Source organism: Paramacrobiotus metropolitanus, unplaced genomic scaffold, assembly GCF_019649055.1.
Source record: "Paramacrobiotus metropolitanus isolate TYO unplaced genomic scaffold, Prichtersi_v1.0 Parri_scaffold0000066, whole genome shotgun sequence".
In the NCBI taxonomy this organism is placed as follows: Eukaryota; Metazoa; Tardigrada; class Eutardigrada; order Parachela; family Macrobiotidae; genus Paramacrobiotus; species Paramacrobiotus metropolitanus.
Window position 1 is genome coordinate 466,588 of NW_026570286.1, and position 18,930 is coordinate 485,517.

At 40.9% G+C, this 18,930-nt stretch overlaps 5 protein-coding genes across 7 annotated transcripts; 1 reads left to right on the top strand and 4 right to left on the bottom strand.

The window, feature by feature from the left end:
• Positions 1-93: 93 nt before the first annotated feature.
• Positions 94-2,064, bottom strand: LOC129594210 (uncharacterized). Its single transcript, XM_055490822.1, has 5 exons — positions 1,748-2,064; positions 1,190-1,527; positions 943-1,075; positions 662-837; positions 94-477 (listed from the first exon to the last, which is right to left on the bottom strand). The coding sequence occupies exons 1-5, from the start codon at positions 1,796-1,798 to the stop codon at positions 411-413; spliced, it is 765 nt and encodes a 254-aa protein (XP_055346797.1). The 5' UTR covers positions 1,799-2,064; the 3' UTR covers positions 94-410.
• Positions 2,065-2,376: 312 nt separating this feature from the next.
• LOC129594164 (uncharacterized) lies at positions 2,377-4,980 on the bottom strand. Its single transcript, XM_055490757.1, has 9 exons — positions 4,706-4,980; positions 4,408-4,643; positions 4,129-4,281; positions 3,908-4,069; positions 3,750-3,814; positions 3,405-3,588; positions 3,093-3,225; positions 2,833-3,005; positions 2,377-2,761 (listed from the first exon to the last, which is right to left on the bottom strand). The coding sequence occupies exons 1-9, from the start codon at positions 4,742-4,744 to the stop codon at positions 2,692-2,694; spliced, it is 1,215 nt and encodes a 404-aa protein (XP_055346732.1). The 5' UTR covers positions 4,745-4,980; the 3' UTR covers positions 2,377-2,691.
• A 134-nt stretch (positions 4,981-5,114) lies between these two features.
• Positions 5,115-6,730, bottom strand: LOC129594165 (uncharacterized). 2 transcript variants are annotated; one of them, XM_055490759.1, is made up of 5 exons: positions 6,506-6,730; positions 6,218-6,387; positions 5,977-6,109; positions 5,674-5,849; positions 5,115-5,603 (listed from the first exon to the last, which is right to left on the bottom strand). In XM_055490759.1, exons 1-5 carry the CDS (start codon positions 6,542-6,544, stop codon positions 5,507-5,509), a joined length of 615 nt encoding a protein of 204 aa, XP_055346734.1. In that variant the 5' UTR covers positions 6,545-6,730; the 3' UTR covers positions 5,115-5,506. The 2 variants fall into 2 exon arrangements, with proteins under 2 accessions (XP_055346734.1, XP_055346733.1); XM_055490758.1 differs by having other exon boundaries at positions 5,116-5,603; positions 6,218-6,390.
• Positions 6,731-10,755: 4,025 nt separating this feature from the next.
• Positions 10,756-17,384, bottom strand: LOC129594240 (serine protease 55-like). Of its 2 annotated transcripts, none has more exons than XM_055490861.1 (5): positions 16,933-17,384; positions 13,882-14,348; positions 12,518-12,621; positions 11,693-11,982; positions 10,756-11,464 (listed from the first exon to the last, which is right to left on the bottom strand). In XM_055490861.1, the coding sequence occupies exons 1-5, from the start codon at positions 16,964-16,966 to the stop codon at positions 11,061-11,063; spliced, it is 1,299 nt and encodes a 432-aa protein (XP_055346836.1). In that variant the 5' UTR covers positions 16,967-17,384; the 3' UTR covers positions 10,756-11,060. The 2 variants fall into 2 exon arrangements, with proteins under 2 accessions (XP_055346836.1, XP_055346835.1); XM_055490860.1 differs by lacking the exon at positions 16,933-17,384 and adding an exon at positions 14,639-14,940.
• LOC129594242 (ribosome-recycling factor, mitochondrial-like) lies at positions 17,016-18,887 on the top strand. The gene is made up of 5 exons (XM_055490863.1): positions 17,016-17,305; positions 17,367-17,625; positions 17,733-17,943; positions 18,368-18,524; positions 18,613-18,887. The coding sequence occupies exons 1-5, from the start codon at positions 17,207-17,209 to the stop codon at positions 18,700-18,702; spliced, it is 816 nt and encodes a 271-aa protein (XP_055346838.1). The 5' UTR covers positions 17,016-17,206; the 3' UTR covers positions 18,703-18,887.
• Positions 18,888-18,930: the final 43 nt, after the last annotated feature.

The following is an 18,930-nucleotide window of genomic DNA, read 5'->3' on the forward strand; positions in this document are numbered from 1 at the left end:
AGGTGCCAGGTAAGCAGTTATTACTAAGGAAAAAATGAGTAAAATCACCCACCCATGCCGCACATTTAATACGTACTGATACCCGATATTGGCCGACAATACAAATTTTATTGTGCTCTAACAAGAATATCTAGCATCTGTGCAGTCCCTTTTGCCTCTACAATATATTAGATTGGATAAAATTAAGATTTATACATGATAAAAGCCACTGCATGATTTTTGTAGAAAGCAAAGTTGGTAATTATATTGTGTTTCATTATGCCGCAAATCGTAGCAGATATTTCGGCAAAGACAGTGTATACCGGCCGTATATTCACTCAATCGCTTTCGTTTAGATTTCGTAGAAATCAACGGTTGTGCAAACACAGTAGCAAGCTTCCACAAACAACTTAATTAATCCACTGGAGGTTTCATCCAGTTTTGTCCACTCGGCAGCTTGTGGACGGGATTTGATAGGCTCGCATGCGAGTGAATAGCCTGCAATTAGTCAAATGTAGAATGTTTGTTACATATTTGTACCATATTTCAAAATATGCACAAGATTTCAAAGCGAATTCAACGGTTACTCGCATATGTGTTGTAAGATCATAAATTCGGATGGTGGGTTATTGAATAATTTTCGCTGGGAATTTAGATACTAGTATACAGATAGGTACTGCACCTTGCTCCGCTTTTTGAAGGGCCGCTTTGACACTCCTTAGGTGAGGTCCAACGTGCCACCAAAGCATCGGTATCTATCAAATCCAAACTGACCGGAAAAATACAGTCAAAATGGGCGATTTCATCGTTCCCCGATAAGGAATCCACATCCACCGCTCGGACTCGTAGGTTGGCATTCTGTTAAAATTTTAACCATGTCCGTCACATTGTTCCGGTTAGGCCAACTGCTACGACAGTTCACAATAAAGCGTAGTTTCTAATCACTGCCACTGCATTGCTTACACTTGTAGAGCCGCCACATAAATCCTGCGTAATGACTTTGCCAACGGTTGGGGAATTCACGTTATTCCCATTAAAAATCGTCGCCCATTTTGATACCGGAACGCTTCCGGGAAAAGGTGACAGAGGGTTCACGCTGCAAAGCCGAACCGATCATACGACCGATTTCGGTCACATGCGGCATACATGTACGGCATTTCTTATAAACTTAAAATTCAACTTGTTGCCGTTATCACTGGGCCAGACTTACAGATCCAAGAAGGCGCTTAAACGCGTATCGCATGCATTGAAAACATCACAGCTTTTGCCGGTGGCCAGTTTGCCCTGGGGATTGTCCAGCCTTTGGACATCTACTTCGATGCGCACGTAATCGGGGAACTGTTGACCACGACTACCGAATGTATCCCGCCGACCCCCGCTGGAGCCACGCGATCCACTCCCACCACGATTTCCACTGTTGTAATCGGTTATGCGAAAACTTGAGTCATCTCCGGCATCATCCCGACTCGGTCCGCGGTTACCGCGGTTGAAGTTGGTACCGGTGAGTCGAAAGCTGGACTGGTCGTCACCGAACCGTTGTGTTCGGACCTTGCGTGCAAAACAAAGCATAAGTGGATTATCATATATATCAAGCCCAGCAAAATGGTTTTGTTTCGCCATGTTAGACAAATTGTGAGGTCCAAATTATCTAGCTTAATGGTAATTTCACTGTATACGAAAATCACCTCATGCAGTCAGGCTTCCAATTATAATTGTTTTTTTGGGAGCCATAATATATATGAGCAATTTAGCGGGCATTCCAACTTACCAGGGAAAGATAAAGCAGTCCAACTAATAACTCAGCAATTATGACATTCATTTTAAAATGACTACTCTACTCGAGTACGGATTCCTTGACGTATGTAGCCGGTGTTTGATAGGACAAAATGCGTGAGCCTTAGGAATGCGACAAAGTACTTTTCCTACCGAACTCAAATACAGCGTCGCATTCTTCCCAGATTTTGTCGGTCTTGCATCCCAAACGCAAACGCTACTGCGGACAAAGTCTAACTTCCGCCTGCGTTTAGCTTTTGGACAACACAAGACTTCGTTGTGTTCGTTTGTTTGTCAGCAAAAAAACGATACTGCGTGCCAGCGTAGCCAATTAGGCCGGAAGGTGTGATATCGTAACCGGCATATTTCAGCTTGAAAACAAGGATATGCAGTAAGAATGTGGGCACGGTAGTACAATAAAATTTTGCCTGCGTTAACAAATTTTCAGGTTTTTATGCTACTACTGCGAAAATGAATTTGTTCATAATTTATCGTGTAGGTGATGTACATACTGGTTTCAGCGGAACGTTCGCGCGACGGCTCCTAATTAATAAAATGTGTGATGCACGAAGTTCATCTATTTTACATACAAGTGAAATTTCGGTTTGGACGTACTGGTTATAGTCGAAAAACTGCATTTATTAGGCAATAACCCACAGGCACTTAGTGTTCATAAATTTCATCGATGTATTTCATTTATACTTTGTCTTAGTTTAACAGTTCATAAATATAAAAACTTTAATCTCTTGCACGGACTAATGTGTGCGTGAAATAACTACACACTGTACCTCGTACGAAATTAGAACCGCATTCAGTTGATTAAATAAAGTCGTACTTATATCCCTTTTCGCTTTAATTTTTATCGCAGACGGTTTTGGTTTCCATATAGCATTTAAAACATATCTACTATTTATACAACTGGTCGAGCCATTTGTTAGTTTATTTGGCAGACGCTTTGATTCCACAGCTTGTTGGTGGTACATCGTAGATGCGATAACGGTACTGCAACCTATCAAAAAGTCCAGAGTCACAGGTTGGACCATAAGCTGTTTCCGAATATTTAAACCGAAAATTATTTACCGGACGTCAGTATCCTGTAATGCTTTGCAGTCCTGCGTTGTCGACCAGTCGGAGATGGAAATATCGCTAGCAAAATTGTTGTAATCAGCCAAAAAGAGGCATTCGAAGCTGCCAATATGGTCGTTAGCGGATAGACTGTCTTCGTCCACAACATCCGCGCGCAAATTCACCCACTAAAAGTTTGATTACCAAAATTAATTGTTTATTCGCGTCGTCGATATCCTGGCAAATACCGGTGGAAGTAGGACCATCGAACTCACCGCAACAGATCCTCCACAGAAAGTTTTTGTGATGTTTTTATTGACAACAGGCGAGTCCTGGTTTGTTGCTTGGAAAATGGTTTTGAAATTCGGGACAGTCTTTGATCCGGGCCATCTGGCTAAAGGAATATCGCTGCAATCAAATTCCCATGTAAGCGTATGCAGTGTGTCTAATTGCTTTTAGAAGTCTCGTACGTATGTAACGCTTAATACAGCTACGTAAACAAATATATTACCAAAATAATTTTAGCACAAAATGCAAGTATTACTAATTACGCTCAATAGATGGCGTAAAAAAATGTAAAAACTCACGTATCGAGATTAACAGAGATCTTGGGGTCGCAAGCATTGCCGGTGTCGCACTTGACCTTCTTATCAGTGATGCCCTGAGGATTGCTAAGCTGGACGATTTCCGCATCCAATCGGACAAAATCATGTCGGCCGGGAATGTGGGGACCGGCCGATCGCATACCGGTACTAAGGCTCTGTCGTTGATCTGTAATTCATCTCAGTTTAATTATAAATTACGCCCTAGTCAGCACTGCTAGTGCTGTCTAAAGTTGACCGGATCCTTGTTGACTACAGATACGAATAACTGATTATACGAGTACGGATAATTACGATATTATTTAGCACAAATTTCTGGTTTTGATTTACCCTTGTCGCTGGACGCCTGGCAGTTGCTTGCGGGGATTTCATACGATCGTTGGCGTGCAAGGAGTCTATAAACAGATGAACACGAAATCACACTGCCTGATTCTGTATTTTCGAATGACAGAGTGGTTAACTGGTTATGTAACGTTTTTATTGCTTACCTCATTTTCCCAGACTGGAATTTTGGTGTACATTCGAAGGACTGGCTCCACTGGGCACTCTTGGCATCTCTAGCCACATCATGGGGAATGACGTCAAAAACACAGTCGAAGTTGTTGATGTGGTCATTGCTCGTTGCGGTGTCCACATCCAGAACGGATACTCTGCATTACAGCGCGGGTTTTCGTTGGCAAATTAATTAAAATTTGTTTAAATGATATACCTAGCGTTAACTTTGTTAACGGAACCTCCGCATACATCGCGAGTGACAGATTTTCCAATGGTCGGAGAATTAACGTTAGACGCTTCAAATATTTGAGGCCATTGATATTCCTTCGATTCGCTCGATCCCGGCCAGGGAGACAAAGGCTGGTCACTGATAAAACCAACAAAATGTTTACGAAATTCCACAAATTATGCATTTTGAACAGTACTACCGGTATTAAAAAACTCACATCATGAATACTCATAATAAGGGTCACTTACAGCCCAGTATACTTACACGTCAACAAATACTTGCACCCGCGGATCACATTTTCCGCCGAAGACATCACAGTTTTTCCCATTTGAGAGAATGCCCTTTTCGTTTTCTAGGCGCTGAATTTCCACCTCCACTCGGAAATAATCAGGGAAATTGTCACCGTCCACCCCGGCGCCGCTGAAAGAACTTCCGCGATCCCGGTCCGAGCCGCCCGTTCCCCGATCACGGTCATCCCGACCTCTGGCTGCGCTGGCCACCTGTTGCAGGGTAACATCAGCAATCTCTTTTACTGCAGAAAATCGAACAGGATGACACTTACCGCTACCAGAACAGTTAGTCCCACAATACACAGCCGCATTTTAGCACACAAGGAATTATATAAACTAAAGCGGTACCGGCGCAGAACAGTGCAAAACGCTGATAGAACCAACTAATTTCTGCCGGTTAAGAAGACGCCGAGTTCCTTAATTTGCCTTTACTGGACAACTTTATATACTTATGCCTTTAGGCTACTTGTAAAAATGTCATAGAAGTACGCGATAAATTTCAGTCAATACTAAGTATAGCTCGCTATGATCAAACGCATTTTCCAGCCGGACAAGGAAAATGACAAGTGCTTCTGTGAAACTAAATGCATGCAAATAAGGACAGAAATCCACGTAATGCGATATTGGTCATCCTAATGGTATGTTGCACACACCATTCTCACATTATTTGCAAACAAGTGAAATTCTGCATAGTAAGCACACATTTCGATTGTTTTATTTCTCTGAGGGTGGTGGTCTACAAGGAATGACACTGTACCGGGACTCGAGAATTAAATATGTTAGGAAACTTCCTAAACATCGCGAAAGAGATGCCCACATTCGCTACAAAAGGTAATAAAACAATTTGTGGCTGCTGTATGAATGCACCACTAAAGATTACAACTCTTCTAGTCCATGTATATACAAAGTATAATTCTACCGCATAAGAACCAAAAATCAAACCTGAATGTACAAAAACAAGTATACAGACCCAAAGGATCGCTGTTGTTTTTATGTTAACGCTATTTAAATAAAAATTTGATTTATAGAACACTAATAATTATTAATTTTTAGTTTCCAGTCATTTTGCTCGATTAGATCATATCCACAAGGTCCGGTTTTACAATTGTTCGATCCTGGAGGCCACATTCCGACTGTGGAATGGCGTAAACGCGATACCGGTACAGTAATCTGAGAAACGAAAAAACAAGTGAAGAATTTCATTGTAAACCAAAACAACTTGCGAAAATTTTTATCTCACCGGACGCGATGGCTTTGATGAAGCGGAACACAGTCCTCAGTGGGTGACCACTCGGCAAGCTCCCACGAATTAGCAATTGTATTCATTTCCGGTGAAAATACGCAGTTGAAATTGTCGATTAAATCAGCGCCGGAGAAAGTATCGCCATCCACCACATTCACTCGCAAATTGACTTTCTACAAGGTATACAGAGGGTCCGAACTACACAGACTGGTCAAAATTGACCGATTTTGAATTGGTCAAGAAGAATTGTCAAGCCAAGACAATGTATACGATAACCGAATAAAAACCCTTTTTACTTACGTTAATAGATCCTCCACAAACGATCCTGCTGACGTTGTTGTGAATTATGGGAGAATTCTGATTAGATGTTTTAAATACTTTGGTATATTCCGATACATCCTTGTCTCCAGGCCAAGCCATAAGCGGACGAATCCTGAACAAGTACTCTACATAAACGTCACCAACAAACCAGGAATCTGCTCAAAAATTACAATTCATAGTTTTTTCTGAGTTGTTTCTGAATTCTACAATTTGCTCGTACGTGTCAAGAAAAATCGATAACGATGGATCGCAGTCATTGGTGGTATCACACCGTTGACCATTGGCCAATAAACCTTGCGGATTTAACAGCTGTATCAGTTCAACATCAACCTTCATGAAACTTCTTTGTGGTTGCTGGCTAACAATGGCTTCCCAGTTCCAGACGACAATCTGCTACAGTGAAACACATTAAAAGAGCTATTAACAATAACTTAAATATTAAAATATGCCTAATGCACGTAATGAATAATTTTATGTTAAATATACACAAAGAGCGAAGCCATCGTACCAGGATATAAAAGTGTATCCGAAGAGATGAAGATGCCATTTCCGGAAGCAGCGATCGCGATATGTAACTCCTGCAGCGAATAACTGAATATACCGCAGCCACGAGATATTCAGCAATTTTTATAATGCTTAATGCTTTTAATTTCAGCAATCTGGCATTAAAGATCAGATTGTTGTTTCTGTGACAGACTGCGATGGGAATACATCGGCCTGGAGCTGAGCAGCACTGCAAGTGTCGTATTTATAATTACGAAAAGGAAGGGTTTCGTGTAATATCTTCTTATCGAGATGATCATTCAAGATATTCGAAGACAAAATTGTAGTATCTGTGAGCTACAATGTGTACTTCGGCTTATGTTACTGTGTTACTAACTAATTAATCATACAGACTCTACAAGTGTACAGACATTATTATGGAACAAACTGTCGTGGTCGAATGTGTAGAGGATTTTTTGTATGGTGCGAATTTATTCTAATGGTGAGCGCATTTAGAAACATCGGCAACATCAAATATAAGCTGTAGTTAATTAAACGAATCAGGAAGTGCGGTACCACATGTTCCACTAGTAAGTAGTGTATAATTGTTACTGAGATTTCTTAATCAACCACAGTATTGAGCCGCTGGAATATTCGGAAGCTATGGATTTAATCTGATCGAATTTCAAACGCTCATTTCTGTTAATTACAGTACTTAGCGAAACCAATCAGGTGTGCACTTACGGCTCATACTACAATATGCAAGTAAAAACGATAAATCTGTGAAGGTTGCAGAATACTTTGCGTGCAAGTGCTGCTGCTCAGTTCAAAATTCCAGTAGTACCAATACATATGAAGTGCGGTACTCTATGCATGCCTCTAGTGTCCAGCTAGACTCCAGACTTATTTGTTTATTCGGGTGGAAATCCATTTCCACGTCCCGAAAGAAACGCTGTTTTTCCATACGTTAAAATCTTCATGCACATCTCCTGAAAGACATGCGGTATTTCAACACATGCTTTCGTGACGTGCGACATGGTATAACACCAAAGCGGAGCGGTTGAGTGGAATGGTGGATGGGGATAACGGTTAGTCAACGCCGTTCAGTATAGTATCAGATAATCAGAAGTATAGTAAATTATTCTAAAACTAGTGGAGCGCAGCGTTGGGTGAACCTCATGTGACAGTTGCCCACCGCGAAGCATTCCAGATTCCACCTCCGCATCGATATTTGTTCGAAAGGTCAGTCAACGTACTAAACGTCCGGAAAGAGCCATTCGAGCAGAAACTGCAGCCCAAGCAGTCTGCTGTAATATCGCTCCTGGCTTCCAGCAAAGAGCTACTTGTATCAATTTTATTTTTCGATAAGTTTAATGCGGAGCTAGCACCATTCCGGATCCCTGTCAGTTTAATAATTGCTACATCAATATAGTGCCGTGATGGACAACGTGACCTTTGATCATTTGCCGGTTGCTGCTAACGTATCTGCAGTCCAGGTAATCCCTTCTGACGGTACAAATATTATCGTATTAGGGGTCATGATCATGACCATAGCGCTAGCGGTCAACGCTACTGTCCGTTATCTTGTAGAAAAGCGTGTCCCCGTGTCGTCATTTAGAACGCATCTCGTCAGCATCTTGTTAGCCAATATGTTTTTTTCGTTAATTGTTGTACCTACATTCTACATCGCCGACAATGCGTACGGTGAATCGAATCCCGTGCCCAGGGCGTTTTGTGGCGCATACTTGTATTCGGAGTTTGTGCCAACTGCTGTTTTACTGTGGATGCATTTTGGCATCTCGTTCAACCGCGCATACGCGGTCACTTGGCCAATATCATACCGAAACACGTACCAACCATTTATTGCGGATTGTATTACAGTGGGAATCGGCGTTTTGGTCCATGTGGTTTGTGTCCCTCAAATCTTGATTGATACGTTAAAGCTCCCACCACATCCAATTGTGTGCGAGGATCCTGAAAAGCCTTCGACGTACACTTTGATTTTATTTTTTGTTGTACACATGTTACCACTAGTTCTCAACGTACTTGCCTACATTATTATCGCGTGTCGGCTTTATACCCGTGTAAAGGCCCGTGAGCAGGCCAACGCTACGCACACCCCAGGGAGTCAAAAACACTTCCTGACCTTTAGTCTCGTTACTTTGGTAGAACTAACCTGTTGGTTGCCGTCAAAGATCAACAATATTCTTTTCATCTTTGCATCTGATCATCACAGCGCTGTACTTTCAGCAGTTAGTGGTTACTTGTATTTTATACCCGTGATTGTTAGTCCATTGCTAATGTGCTGCACCATCCCACAATTGCGCATACAGAGGTGCATGGACGCCTGGAATAATCATGCTGAAAGGGTAATGCGATGCTGGTGCTCAGGCCGTAATGTAGCACCGCTAAGCAAAAAAATTTGAACCCGAATGGAAAGCTACCCGAGATATAACGTTATGTTCCAACATTGTAACATTGTAAGTTACCGCAAGCTACTGTAGTCTGTAATTAAAAACTCCTTATCTGCATCACTTGGCTTTGTCTTCACGAAGAGTGCTCTAGAACTACACCTACAAAAAATTTCTGCTCGTTATAACGATTGTGATTATGAGCTATTATGAGGAGAAAATGAGTGCCATATCTCCACCTTTTTGTTAGTTTGCTGTCGTTGTTTGTTTTGGTTTACGTAGTTTGTTTTCGTTAGTTATTTAACAGATTTGTACTTGGCTTCTTTCTATTAATTTTTTATTTAATTTTTCTTGGATTCATGAATGTGCAGCAAAATCTGCGCACTAAAATCTGTTTTACTACACACCAGATACTAATATATTATGCCTAATTACTGTATTTTATCGATACCGAATGTTTCTTGAGCGCACGCACCAAACACCATTAATATTTACTCGTTGTTTAAATTAAAGTCGTTTGAACCGCTCCTCATTATTTTGTAGTCTCGAACACAGCCATACCGACAAATCTCATGATCCTGCATGAACCGCAGTTTCTGTATACAGTGCATCCATGCTTTTGGTACAAGTACTCGTAGGATATAAGTGTTCCATAATATTCCATTCCCGGTAAAGTAGAACTTACGATACCCGCAAACAGTCGAGCGTAAAAACGGCCATGACGGAAGTCTATTCAACAGTTGTAGAAGCTGCTTTAATACACCGCGGCCAGGAAACTGTAAAATACTGGTCTGAACTGTCCAGGTAATGTCGTCTGCACAAGGTCGTAGATTACTCATTGACTATTAAACTATAATAGCTATGTAAGAAAAAGCGCTCACAGCCGCGAAAGTCAAACGCAATCGCAACATCAACAATGATTCAGAGCAAACAACAATGTTCAGTACGAATAAACGCCAACGAATAGTCCATTCGCTTTTCACTTCGTAAATTCATTTAACAGGATCACTAACTAGTGCTATCCCGCTCTAGAAACACTAGACGGCGCTCGTACAATAAAAGTAAAGGTCCCGGCCAAAAATGCAGCTAGTTAACCAATGGGCTGCGAAGCGGATGGCCGGGATCCATGGACGTCTGGACTCTTGTGAATGCTAACGCTGACTGACAGAATGGCATTAACGGTGGCAGAGTTGCCTTTAAGCGAGGTGGAATTCGCAGTTGGTATAGGCCCTCTGCCGGGATCCTGCACGGACTTCAGGCCGCCTCCTCTAGCGGACCAGGAATTCTTCACGCATGCAAATATTGCAAGCATCGATATAAAGCACGCCAGGAGATGCATGCTTTGTCCCGTCTTGAGAGTCACATGTACAAGTGAATAAAAACCAATGCACACTAAAACCTGATCCCATCTTAGAGCCAAAATAATTTCGATAAGCCGGCTTCTTTTCCTTTTGTGTGTCTTTACGCGCTTTACAGTGTTTGCATGTCTCCAGGGCTGAAAGTACTTAGCTTACTTGCGTTAACGCTGGGATCGCAGTGATTTAGCCGTTTAGGTAGCGAAAACGATGGTACAGTACCTGTAGTGCTAGCGGCCATTCAAAGTTATCTACGCCGTAACTACTATTACAATATTATTGTTTTTCCAGGAATTTAAATCCCCTCCTAAAACACTGCTTTATTAAATACCTTTTCCAATAACGTCAAATTGTAAAAAACGAATTGGTTGGAAGGCTAGGTATAGCATGGTTGGAAGGCTAGGTATAACTCTTTACAGCTCTTTATGAGATTTAAGTACGCTTTTGGCGCATTCTAGACTAAATCAAATATGCGCGCTTTACTTTAAAAGCTGTACTACGGGCAGCTTTATTATAAACTTAGAAGTAATACCACCGGAAATCAACATTCACCGATAACGAACACGCATGCGAGTTTTTAGAGGGAAACGACATTCGATAGGGACCTCAAGAGACTCAACGAATCAGTGGCAGTATCAGCTGGCTTAAACCATGGAGTGTACGAAACGGAGCGCCTTGGCATTTATCCACATCAAGCAAAATACTGTAAAATCCGTCATGGAGCATTAAAGTTGTCCAAAAAACGTTAGTTGTCATCGGGCGCAGTGTGCAAGTTTCAACAAAATTAAAAATATAAAAAGGTCAACATGGGGGATTAGTTTTTTACAAGTCTATGTTTATTCTCGTCTAATGACCGTGCGATCTCATGCATCCAGCCCCGCTGGACGTGGACATTCTGCGCCGGAGAATTATCACCGATCCACTGCAGATACGGCCGAAGTTTCGTATACTGACTGCCGATGTCCTTCCCGCAACCGGCGCCAAAGGACACAATACCCGCTGCGTAATGTGTATCGGATTGCTGGTCGAAACATACAAACGCACTGCCATCGTCGCCCTGGCAGCTGGACTCGGCTTCCTCGTCTCCAGCACAGATAAAGGCATCTAAATCGGTGAATTTTCCACTGTCCAGGATAAAGGCGCAGTGACTGTCGAATGTCTGGCGCAGGACCTTCTGCTTGAACCATTTCATCGGCTCCGCAGCGGTTATATCGCCTCCTAAAAACAATTTCGGCGATTGTAGGTGGCGTGTAAAATTGTAAAATAACAAACATCTGTTGCATGTAACACATCAGATTTCGTGGTACATAAAGGCACGAGTTAGATCTATCTTAAAATAACTGCAATTGTAATTTCAAAACATTCCAGTGATCGTGCCGGTTTTTCAAAGATTTCAAAGATTTCGTAGATTTGAAAGACGTAGTGCCGTGCATGCCATGCACTCACCGTTGATCTCACGAGTCCTACCGTCACCGGCCACGACGCACGACTGACCAATTTGTGGTTCTTTATCCTTGATGCATAATTTACACGCACAGTCTTTCTCCGCTAGTTTGATTTCACTGTTGAGAACGACCAGAGCGATATCGTTGTCCTCCAAGCCGATGTCGTAGGAAGGATGCGGCAGGATGAACTCAGCCAGATAGATCTCTACACACTGCAGTTCTTCGCTGTTCGGACTATCCTGTCCCACTTGCACGGTAACAGTCGAGGGGCGGAAGGGTTTCTTCAGCGTTCTGAAAATACAGGAAAAGGCTTTATTATATAAAATTTTTTAGCTGCATTGATGATTAAGAGCCTAAGAGGAGTGCCAACTGAAACCTACAAGAAAATTTTATCGGCACCTGACCTTTAGTATATTAAGCTCATGTAGCGGTAAACAAGTACAAAAGTTTACGAAGTTTCTCACTCCTGCTTCTAGATACAAGAATAAATTATTAAATTTTAATGTAACAGTATTGTGCTTATATTAATCATTGCCATAATTTAGTTTAAGGCAGAGTAGTGTTTTGGCCGGTGAGTTTCGCTGTTATAGAACCGTAATCGCTTGGATATTACGATTTATCATAAAATTGCTGGAACACACGCCCTTATACACTGTGCGTATGAGTACTTACAGAAACGCTATTCAGAATACATAGCTGGTAGTCAATTGCTATCATACTTGTAAAAACTCAACATAACCGCTAACTGCTTTCGTTCTTTCACTATAATCTAAATTAAAACAGCATAAAAGATAATAGTCGACTAGATACACAGAGTCAGCTTTACCTGTCAACCACACAATGAGCTGCTGTTAAGATTGTTTTCGAGCCGATAATTGTTCCACCGCAGAGTTTTGTTGTTCCATTAGCCAAATCGATTCGTATCTTAACCTAAATACAAATACGGAAGCAATAGTAACAAGCATAAAATTTAATTATTATTAATCACTGCCTCAAGCGAGGTACAAAGCACTTAACGTCGCATTCACGTGTGCCAGCTTATGCTGTTCATGATGTTATACCAGCATTCCAGCAATAACTGGTGAAAATGCGAATAATTATGCATATCTATTGGCCAAAGAAATTATGAAAATCATAATCTGCGTTATTAAACGTCTTTTCTAGCTAATTGTATAGACAACATAGCGAACGTGGTATCAATGTAGTCAATTAATGTCAAGAACAACATTATTAATTACGTATGTGACATGATCTTCATGCATATTAATATACCCACCCCATTGTTGTTAATTACATTGTAAATCTATGAATAATAATGTACTGTATCTAAGAGGTCATTTAGCAGAAGAACTGGTTCATTCACGATTGCTGCAAAATTTTACAGAAACCGCCGGCTTTGAGGATTTCTCGGTTAGTTAATACCACAGAAGACATCACTTAAAACAAATTGCAATTACTTCACTAGAATGCAGAGCACCTCTTTCGTCATCTTTCAAATGTGGCTCAAAGTTTTTTCCTATGAATACTTTGAAGTATGCATGGACACCATAAAAACTCAGCACGCATTACCTTTTACGGAATGCTGTGAAGGTGTATTAAATTATTTTCCTGTGCAAAACACCGGCAAAATACATAACTTGCTGTTTACACTTTCGTGTGCCTGTTTAGGTGAGGAAAAAATTTAAAAAAAAAATAGGAGAAAATTTAAAAAAAAATAATTTTCCCAGTAGAATTGCGTGTTATTTTGGAAAGTTTTTTATTGCGCATACTAGTTTGTTAACACGAAATACGAAAAGGGATCACGAGCTTGTAGAATACTGTACGTATTTTAATTATTCTACTCTATAAGCTGCAGTGAGCACAGGATTTGTTTTAAGTATGAGAAAATTTAATTTAACTGATCTTACTTCATCAAAGACCGTAATTACCAAAGTACAGAGTAATTCTGCAGAATTACGAAGGTCTTTAGTGACAAAAGGCATAAACGTGTCTCATAATTTTGTAGTAGGTGTATTCAAAGCAGATGCACTCTGCATTTATCTTATACGTACAACATAATTACATTGTTGAGCCTTATTTTTTTCTGCTCGATATACCACACGTTTAATCACTTACTGAATTAGAGATAATTTGACGTTCAGTTTACAGTAATAAAATATATATATCCTTTGAAGAAAACGAATAACTCACCTGCCAACAGAACTCGTTGGCTCTGGACACTTTGCCGCGGTTCTGCAAGGTATCGCGTTTTTTCAACTCCCTCGCTTCCAGCAGTTCACTGGCCATTCGTGTGGCCGCCGGAAACTCCTTGGCGGTGCGGCGATGCTTGACCTTCTTCTTGGCCGGCATCACGTACTTGTTCCCCAGTTCGAAGGGATCCACCACGCCGCTGCCGGGAATGCCGCAGCTGTAGCCGGCTTTCTTGATGCTCATCCGGTTGATGTTCAGCCGCAGCGATGTGACATTGTCGATGCCCACGTTGAGATTAAGAGCCGGCGCAAAGCCCACATCGGTGTCTTCCTTCGTCAGCGCCGCTTCGGCTTCGAAGTTAGCCGACATCCGAGGTACGAAGGGATAGAGATCACGTAACATAGGTGCACCACGGCCGTATCCATAAGGCGACACGAATTCATTGTACATGCGCGCTTCCGGCTCTCCTAAAAAGTTCAAAAGCTGCACAGTTAAAATCCAACCTTAAATAAACCATGCAAGGAAACGCAGTATGATTAGTAGATTCTGGTTAAAGCTGACGAATAAAAACAGCTATATAATAAGCAGACTGCTTATTGTAACAAAAAACATAACGTTACAATAACAGATGCTATCAATGCAACAACAAGGGAAGGTCAACTGCACGACAAATGCACCATATATTCACCAAGTTGAAATCGATACAATGTGCTAAACAAATTTTAAATGGACTTGTCGGAAGAGAATAAACAATTACCGGTGCATGAATGAAGAGCCAGTAGCAATACCGCGGCAATTAAATTAATTATCGTACACATGTTTAAATCAACATATGCAGATACTTAACAAAAATGTCAACAGCTGAAAGCGCGGAAAACTGGGAAAAATCTTCCGCCTTTCAGAGACTGGCTGGTGGTAGTTAGTGAGAAATATTGATGTTGAAAATATGATTATCAGCCGTGGCGCGCGAACTGACACCACCGGAAAAGCATGGAAAGTGGAACAAAACTACAAATGCCGGCTAAACGCTGCATTAATTGAATAATGTAAGATAATGAAAGTGAACATTATTTTTTTCGTCGGTTACTTAGCCGGTGTACGTAAAAAAACGGCTGTGCACATGCATTACGTACGAGCGCTATAGCCAATTCATACATATTCGAACCAACAAACAACACTTTGAAGAGATCAAAAAACTGGGTCGTTTAGTGGCGTCTTCAAGTAGTCCACTTTTACTTTCTTCTTTAGCTTGTTACAGCCGTTAATAAATCTTATGTGGGATCGTGGCTTATTGTTCCGACTGACAATGACGTCTCCACTTGGCGTGATCGTCACACGTACGGTACGTACACTTGTTGCAGACCTTAACGGATTCGCATGATTCTGCTGACTTTCCCATAATAAAGCCGTAAAACAAAATTACGTACAGAAATTCGGACTGAATGGATACTTTAAGTCGTAAATTATGAATGGGTCATTTATTGAATATTTAATTTGTAATTTGCCTGAGAATGTAGTCATTAATTTTCGTTATGCTTACATAGCAAGTAAACGTGATTCAGCGCTCGTGCATAAATTTTGCATTGACAAAAGTACTACTACCGGTTCATGAGTATATGATTACTGACCGTGGTCATCTGTTCGGTTCAAATAATGCTAAGCTTTTTAATAACCACATATTCGACGTATAAGTAGTTCATTTTTTTGTAATTTCTTGATTTAATTTCTATACTTACCGATATTTGCAAATACTGTATCAAATTATACTGTGCTTGTCAAATATTGTATTTCTACCACTAATGTTCTCAGGGCGATTGCCAATAAGTAGCATACGCGTAGTGATAATTTCACTCCGTGGAAGTTTGTTCCGACCCAATAATCATTTAAATGCAACCGCAGGTTATTCATAGTTTCTACGCATCACTGAAAGATATTGTTCAGTCAAGTCAATAATAGGTGATTGCGTAGGTAGTCATCTTAACCGCGCGACGATTTTTTTGCATCGATTGTGCTTAATAAGCTCTTGTCTAGCCGGCACTGATGACCACCCACTGTGCTACAAATCGTTCTGTGCTTGCTGTACACTGAAACCGACTACGGAATCCATTGGAACACGAAAAATAATTATAATGATATCAATTTTACCATGCTTGCACTAGCGAAATTGGCTATTCTGTCCGCAGCGACAAGGATGGGATCGTCGAACCGGTGATCAAAAGTCAAAACTATCATAATGTACCGCTTATAACTACAGGGAAGCGGTGCGAAATCAGCAGGTGTCAGATGTGCACATGAATCGTCGCCCTCGATCCGTCACAACCTGTCGACGGCTGAACGCTGAAGTTACGCCACGGATAATTATAACACTGTTCATTGCGCGATTTCCATGCCGGAAAATTAACAAGATGCCACCCTCTTCCGATTAATTAAATGATGTTGTTTTGCGAGAAAGTGAAGATGTCCATGCGCACTGCCATTTGGCGGTGAATATGCACCTAATTCGATAATTTATACCAATAAACTAGCTCACTGTTGGAATTTACTAAACAAACTCTACTCTACGCTTTATGTTTGAATGGAATGCATAGTATACGCTGCCTCATCCAGTGAATGGATGTATGTAACTGCATACTTGCTTCTACCTGCCTGTTTTTGGCCAGTAATCGCCGAACTAAAATACTCGTATATGCAGTTTTCCAGATTGGTTAGCACCGGCAACTGGGACATAAAAAGCTATTGAATATTTGTTAAAAATTCAAGCGAGCAGCATCTGCTTAAAATAAAAACAGTTGCTGCTGCTGCACTTATGGTTAGATAACTGCGAAAAGCCAAAACAAATAATTATTACTTATTATGTTAGTAATTCTTTTATAATGTTTTTTTGTCTAAATAGAACAATGAGCAATCGTAACCAATTAGAAAGTACAAATTATAAATGCAGTATTAAAATACAAATATAAATGCCTGTATTATACTAATTAATGCAATTTTCAGTACTTATGTATTTGTACAGTATTTACTATAAACGTCTCGGTTAGGTGTGGCGGTTACCTAGTGTCCACTCAGCAACCGCCCAGGACAGCATCTTTCTGGGTCACACCTTCGCGCCGGCCCGAGTAAACTGGCTAAAGAATCTCACACACAGCGAAATTAGAATTATTTTTGTCAACAAACTGCAATATTTACAACCTCGCTGGCGTGTTTCCCATCCAACCTATTGGTATAACTTTTAAGATTTTAACAGATTTGGACCATCTGATCTGTGCACCATCGTATTCAGTATATCCCTTTTCTCGGGCCCTTGGATTGCGTTGGCTCTTTGACGATGTCTTGCCTTCGTTCGGCCAGACGTCTGCTGCCCATGCAGTGGCACTTTGCACGTTGTCAGTTCGCAGTGCAGAATCCCTGCATCACTATGGTCTCCGTACGTCCCGCACACATTTATGATAATTAAGGTAGTATAGCTGAGAATTATTGCTTTGCAGGAAAATGCATCTCCCTTGTGTCAGCACGCCAGTCCGTCTTGTTGGCGTCCGCGGTTCGCTGCCGTCAGCTTTCACACTTCCATCCCGCATCATGAGAAAAGCCCGAAGAAAGATAAAAAGAATCCCAAGAAAGTGCAGTTCACTCCCGAAGAGCTGGAGGGTCTGGTGTCGTTGGAGGAATACGAGGATAGCCTGAAGAATTTAATCCATGAATTCCAAGAAACGCTACACAAACAATTCTCTTTGAAAATGACATCCGGTGGGTGGTTGCTTGTTCCACAGCTCAGTGTTTTTAAATGTTTCACGATTTCGCCGCAAAATGTTTTGGGTTAATTTATTGTTTATAGCTGTTTGTTTGTGGTGTAGCTTCCCTGGAAGGGATTGAAGTGGAGTTCGGGGGTGAGCGACATAAACTGACGGAGATTGCGCAGATATCCTTAAAAAATCCACAGATGATTATGATTAATTTGTCCGCTACGCCTTCGTACGCCAAACCTGCGATGTTGGCACTGGAAGAGGCCGGGATGAATTTCAGTCCGCAGATGGAGGGCGATATGATCTATATTCCCATTCCCAAGTGAGTTAGTTAAACTTGGCATAGAATGTAATGTTTTTGCATTTATTTGCATTTTGGTGCCGTTCTGTAGTTTGCTGCGGTTGCGTCTTTAATGTTTTCCTGATAACGTAGGAAAGTCAAGTAATTATTACAGGCGCAGTTTATTAGTTTAGCAAATGTATGCACTGCGCTCAGTTTTGCTGGACGCATTTTATATGATTGATTACAGCAATAATAATCAGTATAAAAGATCTGGTGTTATATATACAAAAATGAGGATTTAAACTCGTAGAAATAGTTTGGTAGTGCTGCAGTTTTTTTTCAGTGGAAATTTTTCCCGTTTATTATTATAATAGCGCTGAGTTCATTAATTTTTTTAGTATTTATGAGTTTTGCCGACAAAGATATGCAAAGAAGTGTTGAAGTTTTTGCATTTTTCTTGCAGGGTTTCGAGGGAATATCGAGAAACTATTGTGAAAAACGCAAGGGCAGCCAGTAATAAATTCAAAGAGCGTGTGCGGCGTGTACAGAACACTGTTGTGACGGACGTTAAAGGCAAAACTGGCCATCCAGCTGATCGCGTTCGCAGCGTTGTGCAATTGGTAATTTTGCGAGTGAAATGGTTTTTGAAGTTTTCTCAGTCACACATTGGGTTATTAGTAAATTCTCTTGTTGTTATCATCGTTGCAGTTGATGGAGAAAGCCGATGCCTGCAGCAAGGAAATGGATGCTATTCTTAAATCGAAAGAAAAGGAACTGCTTAATGTGGAGAAAGAATGATTTTTTTATCTCCTTCAGTAATTCATGCTTTTCTATTTGCATTTCAAATTCTGCTGCGATCTTACTAAGTGCTGGTGTTAGAAATGGAAGTATATAAGTGCGGACTAACCTCAACTTTAAATTTTATAATATTTTACTTGTAAAAGAAAATGAATATAGCAGATAATACACAGAATAATATCCAGAATCTTTCTGTGCAGAAATATTTTTCATTACGTAAATGCCAAA

Bases quoted from the DNA above. Each gene is read 5' to 3' on its own strand.
- LOC129594210 (XM_055490822.1), bottom strand. From the start codon at position 1,798: ATGAATGTCATAATTGCTGAGTTATTAGTTGGACTGCTTTATCTTTCC. The intron at 838-942 runs GTAAGCAATGCA...AAATTTTAACAG, and splicing joins TATGTGGCGGCTCTACAAGT to AATGCCAACCTACGAGTCCG. The intron at 478-661 runs GTGCAGTACCTA...GACTAATTGCAG, and splicing joins CCTTCAAAAAGCGGAGCAAG to GCTATTCACTCGCATGCGAG.
- LOC129594164 (XM_055490757.1), bottom strand. From the start codon at position 4,744: ATGCGGCTGTGTATTGTGGGACTAACTGTTCTGGTAGCG. The intron at 4,070-4,128 runs GTATATCATTTA...GCTGTAATGCAG, and splicing joins GTTAACAAAGTTAACGCTAG to AGTATCCGTTCTGGATGTGG. The intron at 2,762-2,832 runs GTAAATAATTTT...ACTTTTTGATAG, and splicing joins TTACAGGATACTGACGTCCG to GTTGCAGTACCGTTATCGCA.
- LOC129594165 (XM_055490758.1), bottom strand. From the start codon at position 6,544: ATGGCATCTTCATCTCTTCGGATACACTTTTATATCCTG. The intron at 6,391-6,505 runs GTACGATGGCTT...GTTTCACTGTAG, and splicing joins GGATACACTTTTATATCCTG to CAGATTGTCGTCTGGAACTG. The intron at 6,110-6,217 runs GTACGAGCAAAT...GTACTTGTTCAG, and splicing joins TTATCGATTTTTCTTGACAC to GATTCGTCCGCTTATGGCTT.
- LOC129594240 (XM_055490860.1), bottom strand. From the start codon at position 14,699: ATGTGTACGATAATTAATTTAATTGCCGCGGTATTGCTACTGGCTCTT. The intron at 12,622-13,881 runs GTGAGTTATTCG...ATTTGTATTTAG, and splicing joins CCAACGAGTTCTGTTGGCAG to GTTAAGATACGAATCGATTT. The intron at 11,465-11,692 runs GTGAGTGCATGG...AATTGTTTTTAG, and splicing joins TAGGACTCGTGAGATCAACG to GAGGCGATATAACCGCTGCG.
- LOC129594242 (XM_055490863.1), top strand. From the start codon at position 17,207: ATGTCTTGCCTTCGTTCGGCCAGACGTCTGCTGCCCATGCAGTGGCAC. The intron at 17,944-18,367 runs GTGAGTTAGTTA...TTTTTCTTGCAG, and splicing joins ATCTATATTCCCATTCCCAA to GGTTTCGAGGGAATATCGAG. The intron at 18,525-18,612 runs GTAATTTTGCGA...TCATCGTTGCAG, and splicing joins TTCGCAGCGTTGTGCAATTG to TTGATGGAGAAAGCCGATGC.